Here is a 23534-nt window from a genome sequence, read left to right as displayed (position 1 = left end):
ACTAGTCTGGGAAACTCTGATGTTCTATCTCTCTATCCTGTTCTGTTGTTCCTTTAGTCCACTAACCCCAACCAGTCAACGCAGATGGCTGCCACCTCTGAACCTGGTTCTGCTGGAGATTTCTTCCTGTTAAAAGGGAGTTGTTTCTTCCCACTGTCACTAAATGCTTGTTCATGTGGATCTTGTTGGGTTTTCACGTTCTTATTATAAATTTTATATTTTGATAAGTACATTGAGATGACTTTGCTGTAAACTGCGCTATACAAATAAAGCTGAATTGAACTGAATTGAATTGTGAGCTGCTGTGCGCTGCTGGGAGCTTCAGCATCAACTCTCGTAGCGCCATTTTCTGTCTTACAAACGCCTTTCCGTCCGCTGCTGCCACCTACATGGCACCAGTTGGTCACTACATCATGATAAAAGTCATATATTCATAGGAGAGCTTCGTCACACTATCTCCGAGCAACCCCAGCCGAAAAAAACAATTAAAGTCTATGGACGTTTTTGACAGTCAAAGTTACTAAACCAAAAAAACGTCTTTAGACCTTTTTGGCAGTCAATGAGTTAAGAATCTCATCTCGGATCATTCTTTATGTGAACACACGGATTAGAATGGTGTCGGACTGTAACGGGTTCAGACTTAAAGAGAGATCGGCTTCATTCGAGATGGGGTCATATTCTGTCAGGCTCTGGTCTAATTTTTCATTAAAACTTGAGCCCAAAGGGAGACAAACGCTCTTAATCCAGCGAGTCATGTCTGATTTGAGGGCGCGGTCGACAGGGGAATGACAAAAAGGGAGGCGGCATCTCAGTTGAGTGACGGTAACAGGGCGTGGCTGGACGGATGCTTCCTGTCAGTTGCTTCAAGAGAGCATAAACAGTCCGAGATTTGTTGCTTTTTTGAAGTTTAGTCAGCGCAACGTCTGAAATGATGAATACAAACACAAACGTGGTTAGGGTTTTAACACTGCGTCACAATCTATCTCTGATCATTGTCCACGTGTCTGCTGCCAGCACGCCACATATAACTTTTAAATGTAACGTTAAAATGGAAATGATCAAATGCGTGTATAGTTCATTCAGCATGAGAAATGGTGACATAGGGACTTCAGTGAAATGCTTGTGAGACACAGAAGCAGCACATGAACTTAAAAAAATGATCAGAAAAGCATCAAATTCTTCATGCTTTCAGTACATTTGATGCAATAACAGCAGCAAAGGATTAACCAGGTGAGATACACATTGGTAATTGTACAAAAATTTCTACTGACATAGTGGAGCAAGGGGCGTACTCAGTGGCTCGAGTAGCTAGTCCTTATTCAATGTTAATCATGCGGCGTTCTCACTGAAGTTAATCTGGTATTTTTTATGCAACTTTTTCAGTCTCAACACATTTGAAAAAAACGAGCTTGCGATGTTGCCATTATCCCACAGGCTCTACATCTCAACAGATGAAATGTTAGACATGACAATCGATTCTTGAAAGCTGCTTGCTAATTCTTTCTGTGCCTTTCTTTGTTTCCGTTTCTTCTTGATTTTTTGCATCACCAGTAAAACAACAACACTGTGAAAGAGGACGAGAGCAATGCAGATGCAGAAGACTTTCAGGAATGAACTCCAATATTCCTCCAGTTTTAATTGACAGTCCTGGAGCATCCTTTCCACAGACGCCTCCACCTCTCCAAACACCAACAGCAAATGACCGCACTGACCGTTGTCACTGCTCCAATCTTTGAGTACCACTTTGGTCTTTTTCTCAGGTCCATAGAAAGTTAGAACTACTCCGTCGGGGAAGAGCTGGCAGTCAAATATGGGTGTGGACTCTGATCTTAGATACAGAACGTCAGTCTCGTTGTCCTCTGCACAGTTATCGATGGTGACGGTGCCGCTATTAAAAGCCAACAAGTAAATGTCCTTCCCTTCACCTCCAACAAGGTAATCTTCTCCAGTGGACACCAAAATGTCATTACCATCTGAACCTTTAAGAAGAGAGGCCTCATTACCAGATACCAAGATGTCCGCGTAGATGGTGCCGATCACAGTTTCCACGTCCTTCAACACGTCGCCCTCAGCATCAGCCTGGCGGCCTTGCCCAGTAAGCAGGTCAATGTAGACCCCTTCACCCTTCTTATGGTCTCCACGGTACAACACCGTGTCCCTGCCTGGGCCTCCATCCATGATGTCTGCCCCTGGTCCAGGAACAAAGATGTCCTGGCCAGAGTTCCCCATCAGTGTGTCGTCACCTTCCTCCCCATAAAGGGTGTCATCTCCCATACCACCGATCAAGATGTCTGCTCCGAGTCCTCCAATCAGCGTATCATCCCCAAGGTCTCCATCCAACACATCGTTTTTCCATCCACCACTCAGAACGTTATCCTGGTTGTTACCGAGGATGTAGTTGGACTCGGTTGAACACCCCTGTGCTGTGACAACCCTTGACAGATTGGTCATAGAACTGAGGTCCAGTCGACAGTCTATGTGGGACGGTTTTAGAACCACTTTGAAGGCTTCGACCTGAAAAACTGACGTTTCTTCTGTGGAGTTCACTTCATTGATCTTAAAGTGTACGCCATCGGAGCTTTTAAACTCCAGGTGCCGATAATGATGACCCCATTTGTAGCGGAACAGATTGAGGACCAACGTTTCCGCCTTGGACTTGATTGTCATCTCTAGATTTTTCCTGTCATGGTGCAGTTTGATCTGAGCACCATCGAGGAAATCCATGTCGAGTAACAGAGTGTCAACTGCCCCGTCTTCTGCAAAGTTATCAATGATAAGTGTAGGTCCGTATCCCTGTTTGATTATGTAAGTGTCCTTTCCTTCACCCCCCGACATCAACGCTCCGCCAGTGTATGGGTCCAGCTGGTTGTTGTGGCTGTTTCCCACCATTATGTCAAACCCAGAGGATCCATACATCTCTCTCACTGACTCTTCATGCTTCAGTAACATCACTTTACCGTGCTGCGAGCAGACAATCGCCTCCTCTGATTGAGCGTTTCTGTATGTGTAACACAAAAAATTTCCTTCAAAAGACCTTTTCTGACGATGTGCTTCAGTTAACCTAAGTGGTTCAGGGTGCTGGTTTCTGTAGTCCACAGTCACAGGGAGTAACAGCTTCCTACCACAGCTGCTGATGTTGGCGTTCAGGCTGGCAGTGATCCCATCACTTGTCTTAATCTGCAGATGCTGGTAATGCTTTGAAACAAACCAATCTTTTACAAGAATCACTCGTCTGCCACGCACCCGCATGATGATGTTTGGTCCTTCACAGGCACAAGATACTTGATCGTACTGGTCTTTCAGAAAGAGCGTGTCCACATCCACATCTGGAGACAGGTTGTTGATGGTTTTCAATCCCTGGCCTGGTGTAATCACGTACCAGTCCTCCCCTCCTCGGCCCTCCATGTAGTCATCTCCTGTTCCTGGGATTAGAATGTTGGGCTCTTGGTTCCCTTTGATGACATCACTGAGAGGTGACCCGGTGACCTCTGTCACATTGTTTAAAGTCTTGTCCTCCTGAAGGTCAACGATCAGACGAGATGTTGAGCGGCTGTAGTCCACGCGGAAGGGTTTGATGCATGTTCCCCCTCTGTTCCTCTGCAGGCATTCTGCTTTGACTTCTGACATTGAGAAAGTGATGAAATCCTTTGTGACCACCAGCAGATGTCGGTCTGCTGAAGACCTGAACCAGTTCACTAACGTCACATAGAAGGTATTAGAGTGGGAAGCTCTCAAAATAAGATTGTTTCCATACGCCTCTGCAGTAAATGTTTGAAACTTAGCTTCTATTATGACCAGGTCTGTTTTTTGATCTTTTGAGTAGTTTTCAATCATCACTGTTGTCTCTGTTTTACCTTCCATCACGTACACATCTTCACCTTCACCGCCTTTCAGTCGATCCGACCCTCCCCCTCCATTGATCAGATTGTTTTCTTTGTTTCCTATGAGCACATCCCCAAACCGTGACCCCATGATATTTATAACTGTCTGTAACAGCGGCTGCGCTGTGTCCACAGTTCCTCCTTTGTCCTTAAACATCATATTAATGCCGATGGCCTCCAGCTGAACTGAGGAGAACACAGTGGAGGAAATCTCAAACAGCACACCATCTGCAGAGATAATGGTCATGTGACGATAAGCTTCACCTAAAAACCAGTTCCCAATCATCACCGTGTGGCTGCCTCTGTAAGTTAACACAACGTGGTCTCCAGATTTAGAAACAGAAATCTGACTGTAGTTCACGCTGAAATGAAGAGTGTCTTGTGCTTTGGAGGCATCATAGTTGTTAATGTATGTGTTCCCTCCATTTTCAGGAATGATGTAAGTGTCGCTTCCTCCTGAGCCTTCAACGTAGCTCCTCTGTGGACCAAGGAAAAACATGTCATCACCAGATTCTCCGTAAAGCCTGTAGTAGTAACTCAACATGAGTTCATAAAAGTTTTTGTCCTCTGATGTTTGAACTGCAAAAAAGCGATTAGACTCACGATTTCCTCTGTATTTTCCAAACCGGGAATTATGTATAGCTTCATAACCAGAGACCACAGTGATGGAGCCAGCTGGTATGAACAGAAGTATCTTCTTCTTATATGTCGTGTACTTTAATCCATGTGACTCACCGAGGCCAAGAGTGATGTCTGTGCTACCCTGTGCGTCAATGTCCCAGCACCGCTTCCCTAAACTCTCATCACTAGAAACAAAATAGTCCATGCAGAGTCGAGACAGACCCTGGTCTGCGAGGCAGAAGTCAATACCTCCTCCATTCCAAGAGGCAGAACCACTGGTAAAATCTATGCCAGTTTTTCCATCTGCATCTTTTGAAATTTTGTAATATTTGCTCTGGTCTGAGATCTGTGCCACAAGTCTCCGTCCCTCTTCAATCTCTGCTTGACGCCAGTCGTAAAAGAAACTTGCCACTCCGATCAGAAAGTTTAAAATTCCCTTCCCAAGGCCAACAAACACAGCCTTGATTTTCTGCAGGACTCCAGCATCTGCCGGGAGGACGTTTAGTTCATTCTCGATGGCCATATAGATGTCATCAAAGACCATTCGTATGACTGATAGAGCAAAGTTTATTGGGGCGACAAAAGGCGTCAGAACAGGCACAAGTTCAAGAACATCTAAAACCAGCAGTGCACTGTCAAAGGCAGCATCTATGTATCCAAGCGTGGTATTTTTCCTAATATCTTCTACAATGCTGTAAATCCCAAATCCAATTCCTATGATAGGTATTGCTTTTGTGAGGCCTTTAACCACACGTTTCATTGGGCCCTTTATAACGGATGTTGCAGCTTTGGCTGCTTTTGCTTCCACAGAGAGAACACGTTTGGCAAGTACAGACGTGGTTATGGCCGCCACTCCGTGAGCATTTTGCAAAGTTCCCATGACGCTGTCTTTGATGTTTCCATGTTCAAAGGCCTGAACCATCCCCCTCAACCCAGTCATGAGCCCGAGCACTGCCAGAGTGTTTCCTCCGCGCTCCATGTGCTTGTTGGTTTTTTCAGGTTTTAAAGCAAATGACTCCATGTCACGAACTGCTACGTCAAGGTCTAACTGCAGTCTTTCCATGTGTTTTTGGCTTTTGGAGGATAACTTGGTCCGGAACTCTACAGGCTCAGTTTTTGCATACTTGGACAAAAGCTCACATACGAACTGTCCGTTTTCAATTCTGGGTGTCCCCTCCTTAACGGTAAGTCCTGACAGCCTATTACCGTATTTGGCCTTAAGCTTAACGTGGACCTCCTCGGCAAAAGATTGAGATGCTCTGGAAAAATAGGATTCATGCTTGAAGGAGTTTTCCAAATCCCTAGCAGAGTCCAAGTCCCATAGTGTGATATCTCCATCCTCGAAGCCTCCCAGTGTTCCAGATGCTTGAAGATGAGGCGTTTCAATCACTTCTTTGCATTTAATGTAATCATTCTTGAAGTTTTTTAAATCAGCTGGAGGTAATTTAAACTCTGTTGTGATATCTACCATTCGATCTAGTATATTAGTTTCACTTCTTTCTTTCCAGCTCGAGAACATTTTAAATTCAAGTTCAACCACTTCTTTGTAACTACTTGTTTTACCAGGATCTTTAGGGGCAGTTACACCTTCAAAACCTCGTTTGTCTGGGTTAATCCAGCTTCCTCCTCTCGCCATTGGATTGTCATTGAAAAAAAAATGTATGTTAACATTGTCCAGGGCCAATAGTGTAAGAATAAATGTTCTGAAGTTCCGGATGGATTCAGCTATGACTGATGCGGTGAAGTACTTGGTGTACGAAGCCACAGTATTTGGGTGTAACGTCATTGTCTTTCCTTGAAAAGTCTGTCTAACAAAGGTTACATATTCTTTTTTATTTTTTATGAGTGTTTTCATGGCATGATAGGTCTCTCTGTTATTCTTTACATCATTGTTGATATATTTCTTAACTTCTTCCTTTTCATTATTATTATTGATCTTTTTTCCAACTGGATACACATAAAGGTTTTCAGACTGGATTTTGTAGATCCAGTCGTTGATCATGAGGTATTTATCTCCTTGTTTTTTTTTTGCAAAGTGTTGAATAACATTTCGGAAGTCTTCGCCATTTTTAAGCTCATAGCAATTATTAAGGACATCTTTAAGTCTTTGGTCAGTGTCAATCCACTTCACATCATTCTGGCTTTTATCAGAAATTAGATATTTATCCTTTAGTTTGTTTGATAGTTCATTGTTGACATTGACTGTCTTTGGTTCTGGTAGATCAGGGTGAAACACTGCCCATGTAATACTTTCAATCTCCTTGAAGGCGGGTTTCATCTGGTTTAGTTTGTATTGGTCCCAAACTTGGTCCTCCTTTAGACTAACAAATACCCTTGGCTCCGTTGGCAAGATGTTCTTCCCTTGGTCAGGCTGGTTTTTGTTTGGGGTCTTCTTCCCTTGGTCAGTTGGCTTTTTGTTTGGATTAATTTTCTTTGCACCGAGGACGTCTCTCTCATTGGTAAAGATTGCTTTTCCTTCACTGCCACTCTCCCTCCTGATTATTATTTTGCCATTCTTATCAAAGGCTGCCACCACTTTCTTGCTTTCATCTTTATGCATCCATTGCACTCCATCAGAAGACACTTTTTGGGTGATTTTCTCTCCAGTGTGTAGGACTTGAAGCATGGCATCCCTCATGTGAAGCTCTGTCTCTATCCCAGTTTTGTGTAACTCCTTCATCAGGTTTTTAATGAACCCTGTGTCTGATCCCACTTCACATCCCACCACACTGATTGTTTTGATCTTGCCACCTTCCCTGGAGGTTTTTTGGACGATTTGTGCTATGTCTTGGTATGTAAACCCTGAAAGCTTTGTCTCTCCAGAGCCATCCCTCCACCCATGGCCAACCAGCACAAGCCTGCTGTTCTGTGACAGAGGAGTTGCTTTTTCGGAGATCAGCATTGGTCTCTGGTTCTGATCGAGGATGTAGACAGAACTGGCTTCTGGATGTTTCTTATACAGAGCAAAAGCAGCATCTTTGACCGCTTGGTCTTTTTGCAACACAAGGATCTGCTGGTGATCATACTGTGTGCTGGGACCTGCTGCTCTCCGGGGAGCTTGGTAGCTAGAAACAGAACCTGGTTCATTCATCACCTGGTAAGTCTGATAGTTCTTCTGCCGCATTTCAACGACTGTGTGGAGGCTGCGGAGCATGAAGGCCAGGATGAAGCTATGCTGGAAGTCCCTTGTGGTGTTTCCATCCAAAGAGAAAACCGGTGCTGCTTCCAAAGATGGTTTGAGTATTAGATCTGCCAGAGATGAGCCAGAGAATCCAGAGACACCCTGTCTGTCTGCCGAAACACTCCCAAAGACTTTCACAATGGTGTGGCTGTCCACCTGTGGCAAGCAGGAGACGTTGTTCAGACACCCAATGTTTACTATGATGGAATACTGAGGATCCATGCTGTACTCCTCCAGGACCCGCTCCTTTGTTGACTTGTTGTCGTCGGTCATCAGCAGAATTTTTTGACTGTAGTCGTGTGAGAGCTCTGACGCGGTGATCAGCCAGTCCTGTATCTTCCGTTTATCAATGGCTGCCAGAAAACCCTCAAAATCCTGAAAAACACAAAAAATGAAAAAGACAGACAACATAAATAATTCTGACGCACCACACAAATTTCAAGCTCAGTTTTACTATGTTTTCCACTCTCTGTAGTTCTGCTGCTTTAGATTTTGGTCTGTCTTTATTCTGTACCTCCATCCCAGACTGAGGGTGTAACATCCACGGGGAACTTCTCTGTTCTCAAAGATGACTGCAAATCTAGTTTGCTGTCATATCTAATGCAGTCTAAAAATTCAATTCTCTTTCATTTGTGCTATATTTTTAGGCTTCTCATTATTACTTTCTCAGTGTGTATGTGTTTTGTTTAGTGTTATTGATCTCAGAAAAGCAGTTGGCATGAAATTAAAAAGCTTGTCATGCCCCACATGCCATACCTATATTCCCTATCCGGGAGGCGCACCACACACTTTGAGAAACACTGGCCTAAGGTATGATGATGGTAAGGTAAACATATTGCACTGGTTGTTGAGGCTTGTTGGAACAAGTTGGAACATTTGTCAAACGTGTGCGTGAGAACTCAGTTGTTCTTGAAAGATGAGTAGCGGACCAAGGAAGAATGTAAAAATGTTCTTCAAAATCGGAATTTAATGACATTCTTGTGACTTAAACTTCAACAGCAAAAAAAGGAACACATAAAAAAAGCGAGGGAGAGACAAAGCCCTCCTTTCAACCGCAGGCCCTTCACCCCTGTGAGCTGACTCTACCAGGATCTTTCCCCCCACAGGAAATGCCAAATTCTGGCCCCGGAGCAAAGGAATTTGATTAAAAAAGAAAACCAAACTTCTGGAATGATCTTTCAAGCTAAAAATGAATTGATGGTGGCCGATATTAAAAGGAATTAAATAAAAAAAAAAAAACAAGCGCCATCTAATATCCTAGAAACAGATTTTTGTGCATATTAATTCAAGACATGCTATTCCAACTGTAACAATATTTTCTTACCAGGAAAAGCATTTCTTTTGTGTCTTTTTTGGTGATAAAATTTTTTAATCCAACTCTTTTTATTGAAATTTTTAAAGCAGTACAAAAACAAGTGCAAATAGGAATGGTACATTTCTGAAGTTTGATAAAACCCTTACACCTCCTCCCTAGTCCCGCCCACCCCACTCAGGTCAAATAAACCAGGGACATATGGCAAAAAAAAAAAAAAAACACACAAGCACATTCACACACACACACACACACACACACAGGAGACAAACAGACATAGGCTGAGAGAAGAGAAGGAGAAATTATTCCCCATCGGAGTCTGAGGATAGATCAAGAGAGTTGACATACAATAGAAAGGGACTCCACAAGCTCTGAAATGCTTTAGCAGAGCCTTTTAGCGAGAACCTAAGTTTTTCCAGTTTTAGATTATAAAGAACTTCTTTAATCCAACGACCATGTGATGGGGGGTGAGCCAGCTTCCAATTGAACAGAATTAATCGCCTGGCCAGCAGTGTCGTAAACGCAATAGCGCGTTTTAGTGACACAGAGAACGTGAAATCAGGAGATACGCCAAAAATGGCTGATAGTGGATTAGGTGGGGTGGTCTGGCCATATGCCCTTCCTATTGTGTCAAAAATGTTCTCCCAGAAGGAGCACAGCTCAGGACACGACCAGAACATATGGATATGATTGGCAGGGGATTGTTTGCATCTATTGCAGGTATTGCTGACAGTGGGGTAGATTTTGGATAATTTTGCATTAGTGTAGTGAACTTTATGGAGGACTTTGCATTGAATGGCGGGCACATATCGAGGAGGAATGAACCAGATTTAGGGCAGAGTCCCACTGTTGATCAGGTATGTTCATACTTAAATCGCTCTCCCACGAGGCTCTTATTAATGATAGAGGGTTCGGGGCAACCGAACCTAAGGAGGTGTATAGCACAGAGATACATTTTTTATGATTGGGGCCCGTAGATAGCAAAATATCGATCAGAGTTTCCGGAGGATGATTTGGAAAGTGTGGAAACAGCTTCTTAACGAAGTCTCTCGCCTGAAAAAAATTAAAAAGGTGGGAGTTTGGCAAATTAAATTTAGAGGAGAGTTCCGCAAAAGATGAGAAGATTCCATCTCTGTAGAGGTCTTTCACAGTGGCAATACCACAGTCATGCCAAGTTATGAATGTGGGGTCGGTGCGGGAAGGTTTAAATAAGTGGTTTTTAAGTAGCGGGGTCAGTATGGAAGGGCCCTGTAAACCCAAGTATTTCCTGAGCTGGCTCCATATTCTCATGGAGATCGACACCATAGTGTTAACACCTTTAAGGTTTAAAGTGAGAGGAAGTGATGAACATAGGGCAGAGCGTAGTGAGAAATGTGAGGTTGCCGTTTCGAGGTGCACCCAGGCGGGGCGGGGCTCGGAGCCTCCATCCATCCAGTATAGGAGTTTCTGGATGTTGGCTGCCCAGTAGTATTGCCTAAAATTTGGGAGTGAAAGCCCTCCATCACGCCTGGGAGATTGTAAGACCGACTTGTGGATTCGGGCCGGCTTGGCTCCCCACAAGAATTTGGATATTAACTTGTCCAATTTTATCAAAAAATGATTTGGTGATCAATATGGGGACATGTTGAAAAAGGTAAAGAATTTAGGAAGAATAATCATCTTGATCAAATTAACCTGACCAGCCAGAGATAGTGGTAAAACAGACCAGCGGGCAAAATCCTTCTCTGTCTTTTCAATTAAAGGTATAAAATTTGCCCGGAGCATATCAGGCATTGCTGGGGTAATAGAGATTCCCAAGTAATGAATCCCGTTATCTGCCCATTTGAATGCCGCTAAAGAACGCGGGAGCTGTTTAGCTAGTGAATTAATTGGAAACAACTCGCTTTTTTGGTAATTAAGTTTGTAACCGGAGTGTATACCGAACCGCTCCAGAATGTCCAGTACCACCGGGAGAGAGTTAACAGGATCTGAGATGTACAGAAGCAGGTCGTCCGCGTAGAGCGAGACTTTGTGTATTGTGTTCGACCGGGTGATACCTTTAAAGCCCTCCTCCGCACGCAACCAAATAGCCAGGGGTTCTATCGCAATGGCAAACAGGAGCGGTGACAACGGGCATCCCTGTCTAGTGCCTCTTTTGAGAGAAATAGGGGAAGATAGCGTATTATTCGTACGCACTGAGGCCATCGGGGAAGTGTATAAGAGTCTAACTCAAAGAATAAAATCTTCGCTAAAACCAAACCGACCCATTACTCTAAATAGATACTCCAATTCGACCCTGTCAAAAGCTTTTTCCGCGTCGAGAGAAACCACCACTTCTGGGGTTTGGCGAATGGATGATGTTGAGGAGGCGCCGGGTGTTGTGGGAAGACTGCCGGCCCGACATAAAACCTGTTTGATCCAACGAGATGATGGAAGGCATCACCCGCTGGAGCCGGAGAGCGAGAACCTTAGAAAGAATTTTTAAATCCACATTTAGGAGCGAGATTGGTCTATAACTGCTGCAAAGCAGGGGGTCTTTTTCTTTTTTTAGAATGAGAGAAATGGTGGCCTTTGACAAAGATTCTGGTAGACGGCGGTGTGAAAATGCTTCATTGTACATGTCTCTTAGAGCTGGAGCAAGAGCATCAGAGAAGGTGATAACATTTTTTAAAGTACTAATTTAAACTTGTCCAGGAAGGTGTCGAGAATCAATCATATTCCTTGTGATTGATCAAAGCGTTTCTTATTTATGTCTTTTTGGGTGATAAAGTGTTTTTAAGTACAAATTTTAACTACTTCTTAAAAGTCTAACACTTGGAAATGTTATTTTGAAGAGTTAATGGCCACGGTTACATGATGTTTTTGAATTCGGAATTTGTAATTCTGAATTAAGTTATTCGGAATTAAAGCGTTGCTTTGTGTTTACATGGAAATAGTAATTCCCGATTTGAAGTTTACATGGAAAACTGGTTTATTCAGTTTTATTCAATTCCTCTTTCGGTCTGGGGGCTGGGAAGGTTCTGATTGGACATGGGGCGAACGTGATTCACGTCTATCGGGGAAAAACACAACAAACCTTTTATTTTCAGCTCCAACATAGAAGACCACACATGAGAACAACTTTTATTCTGACAGCAGTTTTGAAGCAGCAGCTCGACAAAAACACATGGTTTCGCTTTCACCCGTGGAGCAGAAGAAGAAGGGAGATAGAAGTCCATACTTTTGTCAATCAGAGCCAGCGGTTCATGTAACAGCTGTTCTGCCTCCACTACACAGGACGTTGAGTGAAAAAATAACTTTATAATGATACGCGCGTCATAACTGAAACTCTGGTGCTTCGTGTCACAATGAAACCTGTTCCGTTTGCTGATGTCCATGTGTGTAATAAGTCCATATGTCAGTGTGAATGTACACGTTTATGCTTCCGTCCATTAACTCTTTTCATTATATCCATGTCTTTTACGCTCTTATTAAATAAGTAGTCTCAGCTCCAGTCTGGGCCGCCATCTTGGATTATGTCATCATCACATGCGCAGAACAACCGAAATTAATTTAGAGAGGAATTAAGTGTTTACAAGAAAGAGGAATTATTTAATGGGAAATTACAATCAAAATAAACCAGCCACCTAATTCGAATTTAAGTTTAATTTGAAATTATATTAGCATTAGGAATTAAATGTTTACAAGGCCAGTTTAAAGAGGAATTCACTTTTATTCTGCTTTAAAGAGGAATTAAAGCTCTCATGTAAACATGAGCAATAATACAGCCATTTTTCTGTGAAACACACACACACACCCATCTAGTTTTATGGGTCTTTGTTTGAAAGCACATGGTCCTAGCCTCATGACGCCCCACACATCCCATCTTGTTTTTACAAATTTGTTTGTGAAAACACATGGTTTTAGCCAATCAGATCACATTTTGGCCCAGCCTAGAAGTCGCGTTCACAGCTCAGTCCTCTTTCAGTCTTTTTCAATCTACCAGTCTTCTTCCCAAGTCCGATAAAGAACTCCGCACTGCGCCATCACTGCACGGCCCTGCTTCTCGGACTGGGAAGAAATCGACCCAAATTCCTCCACTAACTTCCCCCTGCCTGACTATCGCAACAACACATCATCAGTAGCATCATCTATTTTTACACCAGCACTTTTGGAAATATCCCCAATTTTTAGACTACCTTTTTAACCTTTTAAACTTTGTAATAAAATGTAACCTTTTAAATTACAACCTGGCTTGAGCATTTTATCCATACTGAACACTGGTTGGTCAGACAGAACCCTGGGCGTTACATTATAACTTTGCAATAAGTAACAATAAAACAAACTCTCGCGCTTTTGATCTAGAGATTCATTTTGGAAAGATAAGCCTCATCTCCAGACGCTGCCACAAATGAAAAGACCCGGGGCCTCATGTACAAACGCGTGAAAAATGGTGTACGTCTCACTCCAGAGACAGGCGTACGCTCGTAAAAATTCAGATGTTTAAATCTGTGCATAGAACTGGATCCACGCGCCTAACCTTTCAACATCCAAATCGGCGTGGATGTGAGCGCACATATGTCCACGCCTCCATTTACATATGCAAATCATATCTAAATGAGATCGGAACCGGGGATTCCCCTCAGCTTGACAAGAAAAGGCTGCACTCTTACCACCAGTAACACAGGAAAGAAGACATCTTTCTTAAACATTATTAGACTGACAGTATCATGTAAGACGGAGATGATTTAACATTGAATTAATATGAACTTTAATACCGACGCACAGACGACTGAATGTTTGACTGTGGCTGTGTTAAGAAGCGAGAGGCGGATTAAGGAAGAGACGGAAAATGCTATATACTACTAATAACAATGATGATAATAATAATCACTGCAAAATATGACGTTCTGATCACGCACATCAGGCTTAATGTTTGTCTCTGTCTCCAACTCATCATCAAACGGGCTGTGAATGTGTAACAGGTAAATGTGACTCAGTGGAAAACGCTTTGGTTCTAAAGCCTCTATAAGTGAAGTCGTTTTCCCAATATGTCAATCACCAACCCCACTGCCTCCGTCCGATTCAAGCCCCCCACGCACACACATACACACACACAGGTGGAAACACTGACTCAGATTAAACAAATAAAAAAATAAAATAAAAAACTATAACTCAAAAAATGTGTAAATGATACATGTCAACAGAAGCTCAGAGGTTATTGTGTGAATGTATTGTATTATTTTGATAGTGTCCCTAATAAATCTTTAGAATTTAAACCATCGACTATGTAGACATTTTAAAAAAAAAATTCATTTTATTAATTTATAAGATGAACCCCTTGAGATGAACCATCTCGTTTTCAAGGGGGTCCTCAGCAGTGTTCAAACAAAAAAGAGATGCACAAGACAGAAGCAGCTATACATGCATTTCACAGAATACAAACAATAATACATAGAGGCAAACATCTATATACATCTCACACACAGACACACCACTTACACCCACACCATACACACAAACACACAAGGCTCTCAACTGTTGAAGGTCATATAAGTTTGAACAACATTTAGGAAATAAACTAACAAATATAAGCTATGAGCAAGAAGACTCAAAAACAGTTACATACATTTTGAAGATATTGCACATGAGCATTTTTAAACATATTAAGGGAGGTTATAGAGCGGATGGAGGTAGGAAGATAATTCCCATCAAAGGGGGCTTTATAATTAAATGAAAGTTTGTCAATTACTTTTCTGGTCCTTGGAACGATAAAGAATGTTTGAGATGTGTGTCTCAATTTATAGGAAGATCTATAAGGAATTAAATATTGTTTCAAATAGTCAGGATAACTAAAATGAATGCATTTAAAAATAAAAAGTAGTGAAGTCTTGAGGAAGGAATAAGCCAGGCCAGTTGTTGATACAGCAGACAGTGGTCGGTTCTGAAGGGGCAGTGGAGAATAAACCTGCACAGACTGGTATAAACAACACTGAGGGACTGCAGATTATTAAGTGTGGTATTTTGATAAATTATATCACAGTAATATATAGTAGGAAGTAATAATTGAGTAATATTCAGTTTTCTTACTAGGAAACTAAAGCAATTAAATGACCAATAAAGTAATTTCAAATTTAACTACACCGCCTCAGGATTTGATGTGAAAGACCGCACATTTTCACGCCCACGCCAGTTACTGGACATCAGGATTTTGCCATGGATTATGACATACGCACGTTTTTGTGCGTAAGTAACTTTTGTACATTAGGCCCCTGGACCTGCGAACAAAACCCAAACGGTATCTCCATGAGTCGAGCCATTTGGACGGAAAGAATTACTCCGGCTGGTAGAAGCCAAACATGCTTCCCCCCTCTTTTTACCGACTCTGTGAAATAGAGCCGTTGCAGGAGAAAGCTTGATGTGAAGGAGGGTAAAACTACACTCACAACATCGGTAAAGGTGGCTTAAAACCGAACAAAACCTCTTGATCAAAAACCCAAGTTCATAATCGACCTAATTTTTTTTTTCATTTAGTTTTATTAATTTTTTTACTTTACTCCTATTTTTCCCCACTACCTCTTACATTGTAGGAAAACACATACTAAACCATCTACACACCTTATATCTCTTACTCAGAATGTGTACATACATCAAATTTGTGTACAAAATGTATATAATGTGTTATACCAGTTAGTCAATAATTAAAATTTGAATGATTGTGAAGTTGCCTATTTTTGTCATCATGGTTGTATGCTATAAACAATCATCTGTAAATAAATACACAACTTATACCTGATGTTTTTATTAACATTACAATTTGTTCCACTGACAAATTTTGAACCAGAGAGAAGACTTAGTTTTATCAGGCAAGTTTAAGTCATGAGGGCCTGACACGACTAGCAGGATATCCATCCATCATTCATCCATCATCCATAAGTTCTGCTCCAATGTCCACTAACCTGCTGCATATCACTGACACAATCGGTGATGTTTTGGCATCTTTGAAGCGTCCCGTGCAGCTTCATCAGGTCCACGTCACTGTTCACTCTGATGACGACAGAAAAAACACAAAACGTTGAAGTCTTGAAAATCTTAAATGCTCATGTCGAGGCAGTGTATGTTAGCCACATGGCCCACTGGCAACTTACACACATCACAAAGCGTATTATGTGCTTTGACAATGATGTGTTGGAGGACGGTTTTGTAATGAGGTGGAGCTGAAAAGGAGATATGAGAAGTGAACATGAGTGTATCATCAGCGTAGAGGTTTACCATCTGACTCTGGCTCTTAGGTAATCATCTACTCCTTTTTTATTTGCTGGCTCAACTGGAAAGCTAAGTAGGAAGCTAGCTAGCTACAAGTAGCAAGCTCACTGGAATACCCTGGGAATACCTTCTGGAACTGCAAAAACTGAAAGTGCTTCAGGAAAACCGAAGCGACATGGTAGGCCAAAGCAGCAACCTCACACACTAATAGTGGGAGAAGTTTCTGTTAAAGATGCCCAGAAGATGTTCTGCAGCAACGTGAAAGGTAACTGCTTACCTAATGAAACAGTATGAGACCAGGCTGACCAAATCTTGCCTATTGTTGCAGATTACCCACATTTGAAAAATGTTGTGATTCATTTTGGATTAAATGATTTCGCCAAGGAGGAGTCTGAGGTGTTAAAGCAGGATTTCACCCATCTGCTAAAAACTGTGAGCTGTTTGCAGCCTAAAGTGTTCATCAGTGGACCGATACCTCCAGTTCGCAAAGGAGATCTGAAATTCTCAAGGATTTACTCTCTGAATAATTTCTTGTCTTCAGTTTGTGCTGCCCTTTCACTAAATTTTATAGAACATTTTCAGATTTTTTGGGAACGTCGTCATCTTTTTAGAGCAGATAGACTGTGTCTAAACAAGGCTGGAGTGAAACTTTTCACATCTAACTTATTTTACTTCACCAGTCACACTGTTATCAGTCCTGATAAAGACAGAGGACAACATGTACCATCGGAGAACAAAACAACAAGGAAAGAATATGGAGTCAATGAGCTTCCAGCAGGAAATCAAAATCACCAAAATGAAGAGGTCAACCCACCCCCCACATCTCAGGTCCACCTGCTTCACCCCAAAATTCACCTACTTCCATCTCATTCAGCTTCTCTTCTATCCATGCCTTCTTGGATTTAACTGCCCAAATGAATGAGCTGGTTCTGGCTGGCACAAGACTGACACCCCACCTTTTACCCCACCATGGTCCCATTTTATCTCCCCTAAAGAATCAATCAGCACCACCCATCCCTCCTCAATAATACCTGGCCCAGGATCACTCTTCTCCTCAGGCCAGCTGTGTTTAACTTAGAGCAACACAGGTCTGATGTGTGCTGGGTCTGGACTGCAATACCTCTATTTTTAGGAACAACCAGAAAAAGTCAGGGCCTTATGGAGTTAATGCAGCTTCTTTAATTCCTGTGGTGACAGGTAACACAGGTAAAATTGTTTAGTTAAAGAAAAACAAAAAACTTAATAGAGATAAAAAATGTGACTACTATAACTTGTCATCCAGAGTCCACCAGTGTCTCCAGTTAAGTGTTTAAAATGAGCTTTTCTTAATGTTAGATCTCTTGTATACAAATCACTGCTTATTAATGATATTATTTTGACACATCACTTTGACTTTTTCCTTCTTAATGAAACGTGGTTGAATGATGGAATCAGTAATACTGTTCTCAATGAATAGTGCACCACAAGACTTTATTTATTTCAATAAGTGTCATACTTGCAAGTAAGGTGGTGGAGTTGCTGACATCTTTAAATCAATTTTTCAGTGCAAAGAAATAACATTTGGTGATTTTATCTCCTTTGAATATATGTCGTTCTTAGTGAAGGGTGATTCAAGAGTTCTGTTTTTAGTCGTTTATAGACCCCCAAAATATTCTGGAGAATTCATGGATGAGTTTTGAACTGCTGTCAGTTGTATGCACTGAATACAACTTTTTAATAATAACAGGTGACTTTAATATTCATGAAGACCATAACATGGACAATACTGCCAAAGAACTGTATGCTTTAATGGACACTTTTGGTCTCATACAATATGTGACTGGTCCGACACACACTCAAGGTCACACTTTGGATCTGATTATCTCTAAAGGTGTTGATATCTCTGCTGTTGTAAGAGACTTAGCTCTATCTGATCATTTCTGTGTCTTTTTTGACTTAGAGACTGTAAAATTTGTTCCCCCTACTTTAGTGTGTATATATCTTGTTGTTGTGTATCTTGTTGTATCGTATCTTGTTCTACTTCTGTGTGTTTAAAGAAAAGGTACATAAATGACAACACACGTGCACAGTTTATAGAAGCCATAGCAATGACACCAACCTTGAGTGGTGAGACAGTTGATGATCTTTTGGATGAGTTTAATACAAAAGTCTGTAATGTCATAGATGTGGTGGCTCCAATCAAAACTAAGAGAAAACCAAACACACAGAAAACAGCTTGGAGGAGGACTGAGATAATGCAGAATTTGAAATCTGACTGTAGAAGAGCTGAGCGTTAATGGAGATCAACAAAACTCCAAATTCATCTAGAACTGTACAAAATAAGTCTGCAAAAATTCAATGATGGCTTGTTCAAAGCAAGGCAGCAATACTTTTCTGAAATTATTGCTAAAAATGTCAACACTCTCGCACATTGTTTTCTGTCATTGAAAAGCTCACAACCCCCCAGATCAGATAGCCCCTGAAATACTGTCAACTGGAAAATGCAATGAATTTGCTGTATATTTCAATGAAAAAATACAATCAATAAGGTCAAACATCAGAACAAACCAGCAAAATAACAAAAAGCTTGAACAGCTTCAACCACTGAGGGATAAGTCAACTACAATGTTAGAGTTTATTACAGTGAACCTAAAAACAATAGAGGAAACTGTTCAGCAGCTGAATTAATCAACATGTTGCCTTGACACAATACCCTCAAACTTCTTTAAAACTGTTGTAAAGTCAATTGTCACTGATTTGTGTCAGATAATTACCTGCTCATTCCAATCAGGCACCGTACCAAAATCCCTGAAAGTAGCTGCTGTGAAACCTCTGTTAAAAAAGAGAACACTGGATGCCTCTATACTGTCTAACTATAGACCAATCAGCAACCTTCCATTCATGGCCAAGATCATTGAGAAGGTGGTCTTCAACCAACTGAGTCAATTCTTAATATTCAACAAAATATTTGATATATTTCATTGAGGTTTTCGTTCTCATCACAGCACAGAAACTGCTCTTATCAAAGTCATCAATGACATAAGGTGGAACACTGATTCAGGAAAAGTATCTGTTCTCATTCTATTGGATCTAAGTGCTGCATTTGACACTGTAGGTCATACAATTTTGTTGCACACATTGCAAACATGGGTTGGACTAAATGGAAAAGTAATGCAATTGTTTAAGTCATACTTGGAGGAGCGAAGTTATTTTGTAAGCATTGGAAACTTTGAATCTGACAGATTACCAATGTCCTGTGGGGTTCCTCAGGGCTCTGTTCTTGGACCTCTTCTGTTTAGCCTTTATATGCTTCTTTTAAGACAAATTTTACAGAACTATAAGGCTGATTATCAGAGCTACGCAGATGACACACAACTATATCTATCACTGAACCCAGATGACTATGGTCCCAATGAGGTGTTGTGTGGCTGCTTAGAAAAAGTGAACTGCTGGATGAGTGAAAACTTCCTTCAACTAAATCATGACAAGATGGAGGTGATTGTCTTTGATAACAAGGAAAACAGGACTCCTATCAGCAAGTATCTTGACTCTCGATCTTTAAAGGCTAAAGACCAAGTCAAAAACTTTGGTGTTCTGATTGACTCAAATCTGACATTCAGCAGTCAGATCAAATTTATCACAAAAACAGCTTCTACCACCTAAAGAACATCTCCAGAGTGAAAGGTTTAATGACTCAGAAAGATCAGGAGAAACTGGTGCATGATTCTATCTCCAGCAGACTGGACTATTGTAATGGTCTTCTGACAGGAATCCCCCAAAAGAGCATCAAACAGCTACAGCTGGTTCAGAACGCTGCAGCTCGGGTCTTAACCAGAACAAAGAGATCAGAAGAGATTACTCCAGTTTTAAAATCTTTACACTGGCTCCCAGTCAGCCTCAGAATAGACTTTAAAGTTCTGCTACTGGTGTATAAATCTGTGAATGGGTTTGGTCCAGAATACATCAGTGAGCTGTTAGTCAGGTTTGCTAGCAGGTCTCTCAAATCTATGGACACAGGTCAGATAGTGGAGCCCAGAGCTCACAGTAAACATTGTGATGTTGCGTTTAGTTGTTATGCTGCAAAGAAGTGGAACAAATTGCAGCATCACATGTGAACATTTTTAAATCAAAATCTCTACTGCGTATGACAGTGGGCCTTCTCTGCTGGCCTAAACATAATCAGAAAATAAATTTCATTTTAATATATTTTTTTCATAAATATGTATTAAATTATTCCTCATAGTCTTTTCTCTTCATTTCATAGCCTTCCTCTTGGTTGTGCTGCTTCCAGGATTGTATATTTATCTTATAGCTTTCATCCAATCATATTTGAGCTGTCACGTGTTGCCAGGCTCCACGAAATCTTCCCGAGGCCTTCAGAATTAACAGTGGGGGCGCCTGTACACTTAAATGAACTGAAACAGACAGATTGTGATAACCAATCAGATTTCGAGTTGGCGACATCAGGGCCAGCTAGCAGGTATCACGTTGAACATGACACGTTCTGACGTTCACGTCCTCTGATTGGATACGCACTAGTGAGAGGCAGCACTATTCAAAGTAGAGTGACGTTAACCAAATGGAAGCTGGTGTCCCGTTAGGTCGTCCAACCCCTACGCTAGCTAACCTGTCCCAGCCGGGAAAAGGGTTTGTGCGCCACTTTCAAAGCAGCAACTACGAGCGGTATTCCCGGCTCACAGGTTCAGAGAGAGTCAGCTTTCAGCACGAGCCTCCATGTCGATAGAAAAGGACTTATTGGTGGAACTGAGACGGACAGATAAACTGTACAACAGTCATTGAAGTCTTCTTGAGGAAAGAAAGGAGGATGAATTTTGTGTTCAAATAAGCGGGGATAGTCGTTTGGTGAGTACAAAGCTTTTTTTTCTTCTTTTTTTTTCTATATTTTTGCGATTTTATTTCGTAAGCCCTGTCTTGACGGTCTGTGCCGTGCCGCGCCGGGCGCAGCCTGCGCTTTACCGTCAGGACAGAGCCCATAATGTGCCTTTATCTGGCGCACCTGTGACTTCATTGAAGCGACTGAATTGTTTCGCTTTAATCTATATCAAACGTTCAAGGAGTAGGCTACACCATTTCACCACTGTCGGAAATGAATGAATGAAACTGCTTTACAGGTGCGACAATGTGCTGCTTAGTGGACTTTTGTAGACTAATTGCCTTTTATTTTTAAGTTGTGACAGTATCCAAGCGATCATATAACTTTTACTTTACTACTCTTAATTGTTAATACGGATGTATTGATTTTAAATGCTCCGGAAATAAAGTGGTTGTACTCGACTATGTTTGTTTCTCAGTGACGTGCCGTCAGGGTAGGCAAGGTAGGCAGTGCCTACCCAAGGGTGAATTGATATTTTGATTATTTAATTATAATTTTTTTTTTTTTTTTTTAAATTATAAATTATTTATTTTTTCATTTCCAACAGCCTACTGTACCTATAAGTTTGAAAGTGTCCGAATTTTGTGCGTTTCATAGCCCAAATTACTAAACAGCGCTATTTCCTGGAACAGCTGCACAGTCTTTTTTTTTTTTTTTTTTCGCTCCGCTGTAAGGCAGAGGGAGGCCACGCACCCTCCCAAAGGCACGTCGCTCCTCTACCTCCGTTCCCATTGCGTGATTTTACGTGTTTGCGCATGCGCAGTCAGGTCCCCAAGATGACATCCATTTACGTGTAAAGGCAGCGTAGAGATCTGCCTTTGCACGTAACTGTGCTATGCTAAACGCTATACGTAAGTTCACAGTATACAGGTAAAAGCCAGTGAATTAGAATATTTAGAAAAACTTGATTTATTTCAGTAATTGCATTCAAAAGGTGTAACTTGTACATTATATTTATTCATTGCACACAGACTGATGCATTCAAATGTTTATTTCATTTAATTTTGATGATTTGAAGTGGCAACAAATGAAAATCCAAAATTCCGTGTGTCACAAAATTAGAATATTACTTAAGGCTGATACAAAAAAGGGATTTTTAGAAATGTTGGCCAACTGAAAAGTATGAAAATGAAAAATATGAGCATGTACAATACTCAATACTTGGTTGGAGCTCCTTTTGCCTCAATTACTGCGTTAATGCGGCGTGGCATGGAGTCCATGAGTTTCTGGCACTGCTCGGGTGTTATGAGAGCCCAGGTTGCCCTGATAGTGGCCTTCAACTCTTCTGCGTTTTTGGGTCTGGCATTCTGCATCTTCCTTTTCACAATACCCCACAGATTTTCTATGGGGCTAAGGTCAGGGGAGTTGGCTGGCCAATTTAGAACAGAAATACCATGGTCCGTAAACCAGGCACGGGTAGATTTTGCGCTGTGTGCAGGCGCCAAGTCCTGTTGGAACTTGAAATCCCCATCTCCATAGAGCAGGTCAGCAGCAGGAAGCATGAAGTGCTCTAAAACTTGCTGGTATACGGCTGCGTTGACCCTGGATCTCAGGAAACAGAGTGGACCGACACCAGCAGATGACATGGCACCCCAAACCATCACTGATGGTGGAAACTTTACACTAGACTTCAGGCAACGTGGATCCTGTGCCTCTCCTGTCCTCCTCCAGACTCTGGGACCTCGATTTCCAAAGGAAATGCAAAATTTGCTTTCGTCAGAAAACATGACTTTGGACCACTCAGCAGCAGTCCAGCTCTTTTTGTCCTTAGCCCAGGTGAGACGCTTTTCGCGCTGTTTCTTGGTCAACAGTGGCTTGACACGAGGTATGCGGCAGTTGAAACCCATGTCTTTCAAGCGTCTCTTGGTGGTGGATCTTGAAGCACTGACTCCAGCAGCTGTCCACTCCTTGTGAATCTCCCCCACATTCTTGAATGGGTTTCTTTTCACAATCCTGACCAGGGCGCGGTGATCCCTATTGCTTGTACACTTTTTCTGACCACAGTTGTTCCTTCCCTTTGCCTCTCCATTAATGTGTTTGGACACAGAGCTCTGAGAACAGCCAGCCTCTTCAGCAATAACCTTTTGTGTCTTTCCCTCCTTGTGCAATGTGTCGATGGTCGCCTTTTGGACAGCTGAGTATTGTACATGCTCATATTTTTCATTTTCATACTTTTCAGTTGGCCAACATTTCTAAAAATCCCTTTTTTGTATCAGCCTTAAGTAATATTCTAATTTTGTGACACACGGAATTTTGGATTTTCATTTGTTGCCACTTCAAATCATCAAAATTAAATGAAATAAACATTTGAATGCATCAGTCTGTGTGCAATGAATAAATATAATGTACAAGTTACACCTTTTGAATGCAATTACTGAAATAAATCAAGTTTTTCTAAATATTCTAATTCACTGGCTTTTACCTGTATTAGAGAATAGATGA

The 23534-nt window shown here is 41.5% G+C and overlaps 1 protein-coding gene across 2 annotated transcripts in view; it reads right to left on the bottom strand.

Moving 5' to 3' along the window:
* Nucleotides 1-376: 376 nt before the first annotated feature.
* The window catches only part of LOC114470317 (uncharacterized), a 34459-nt gene continuing 11301 nt past the window's right edge, over nt 377-23534 (bottom strand). The window contains exons 2-4 of one of the 2 annotated variants that reach the window (XM_028458456.1): nt 16102-16170; nt 15913-16000; nt 377-8058 (exon numbers count right to left, since the gene is read on the bottom strand). In XM_028458456.1, coding sequence (XP_028314257.1) covers nt 1438-8058; nt 15913-15978 — 6687 coding nt within the window. In that variant the 5' untranslated portion in view covers nt 15979-16000; nt 16102-16170 and the 3' untranslated portion in view covers nt 377-1437. The remainder of the gene's footprint in view (nt 8059-15912; nt 16001-16101; nt 16171-23534) is intronic. The other variant, XM_028458455.1, reaches the window with a different exon arrangement.

This window comes from Gouania willdenowi, chromosome 9 (genome assembly GCF_900634775.1).
Source record: "Gouania willdenowi chromosome 9, fGouWil2.1, whole genome shotgun sequence".
Classification (NCBI taxonomy): Eukaryota; Metazoa; Chordata; class Actinopteri; order Blenniiformes; family Gobiesocidae; genus Gouania; species Gouania willdenowi.
This window is presented reverse-complemented; position numbering and strand designations above follow the sequence as displayed.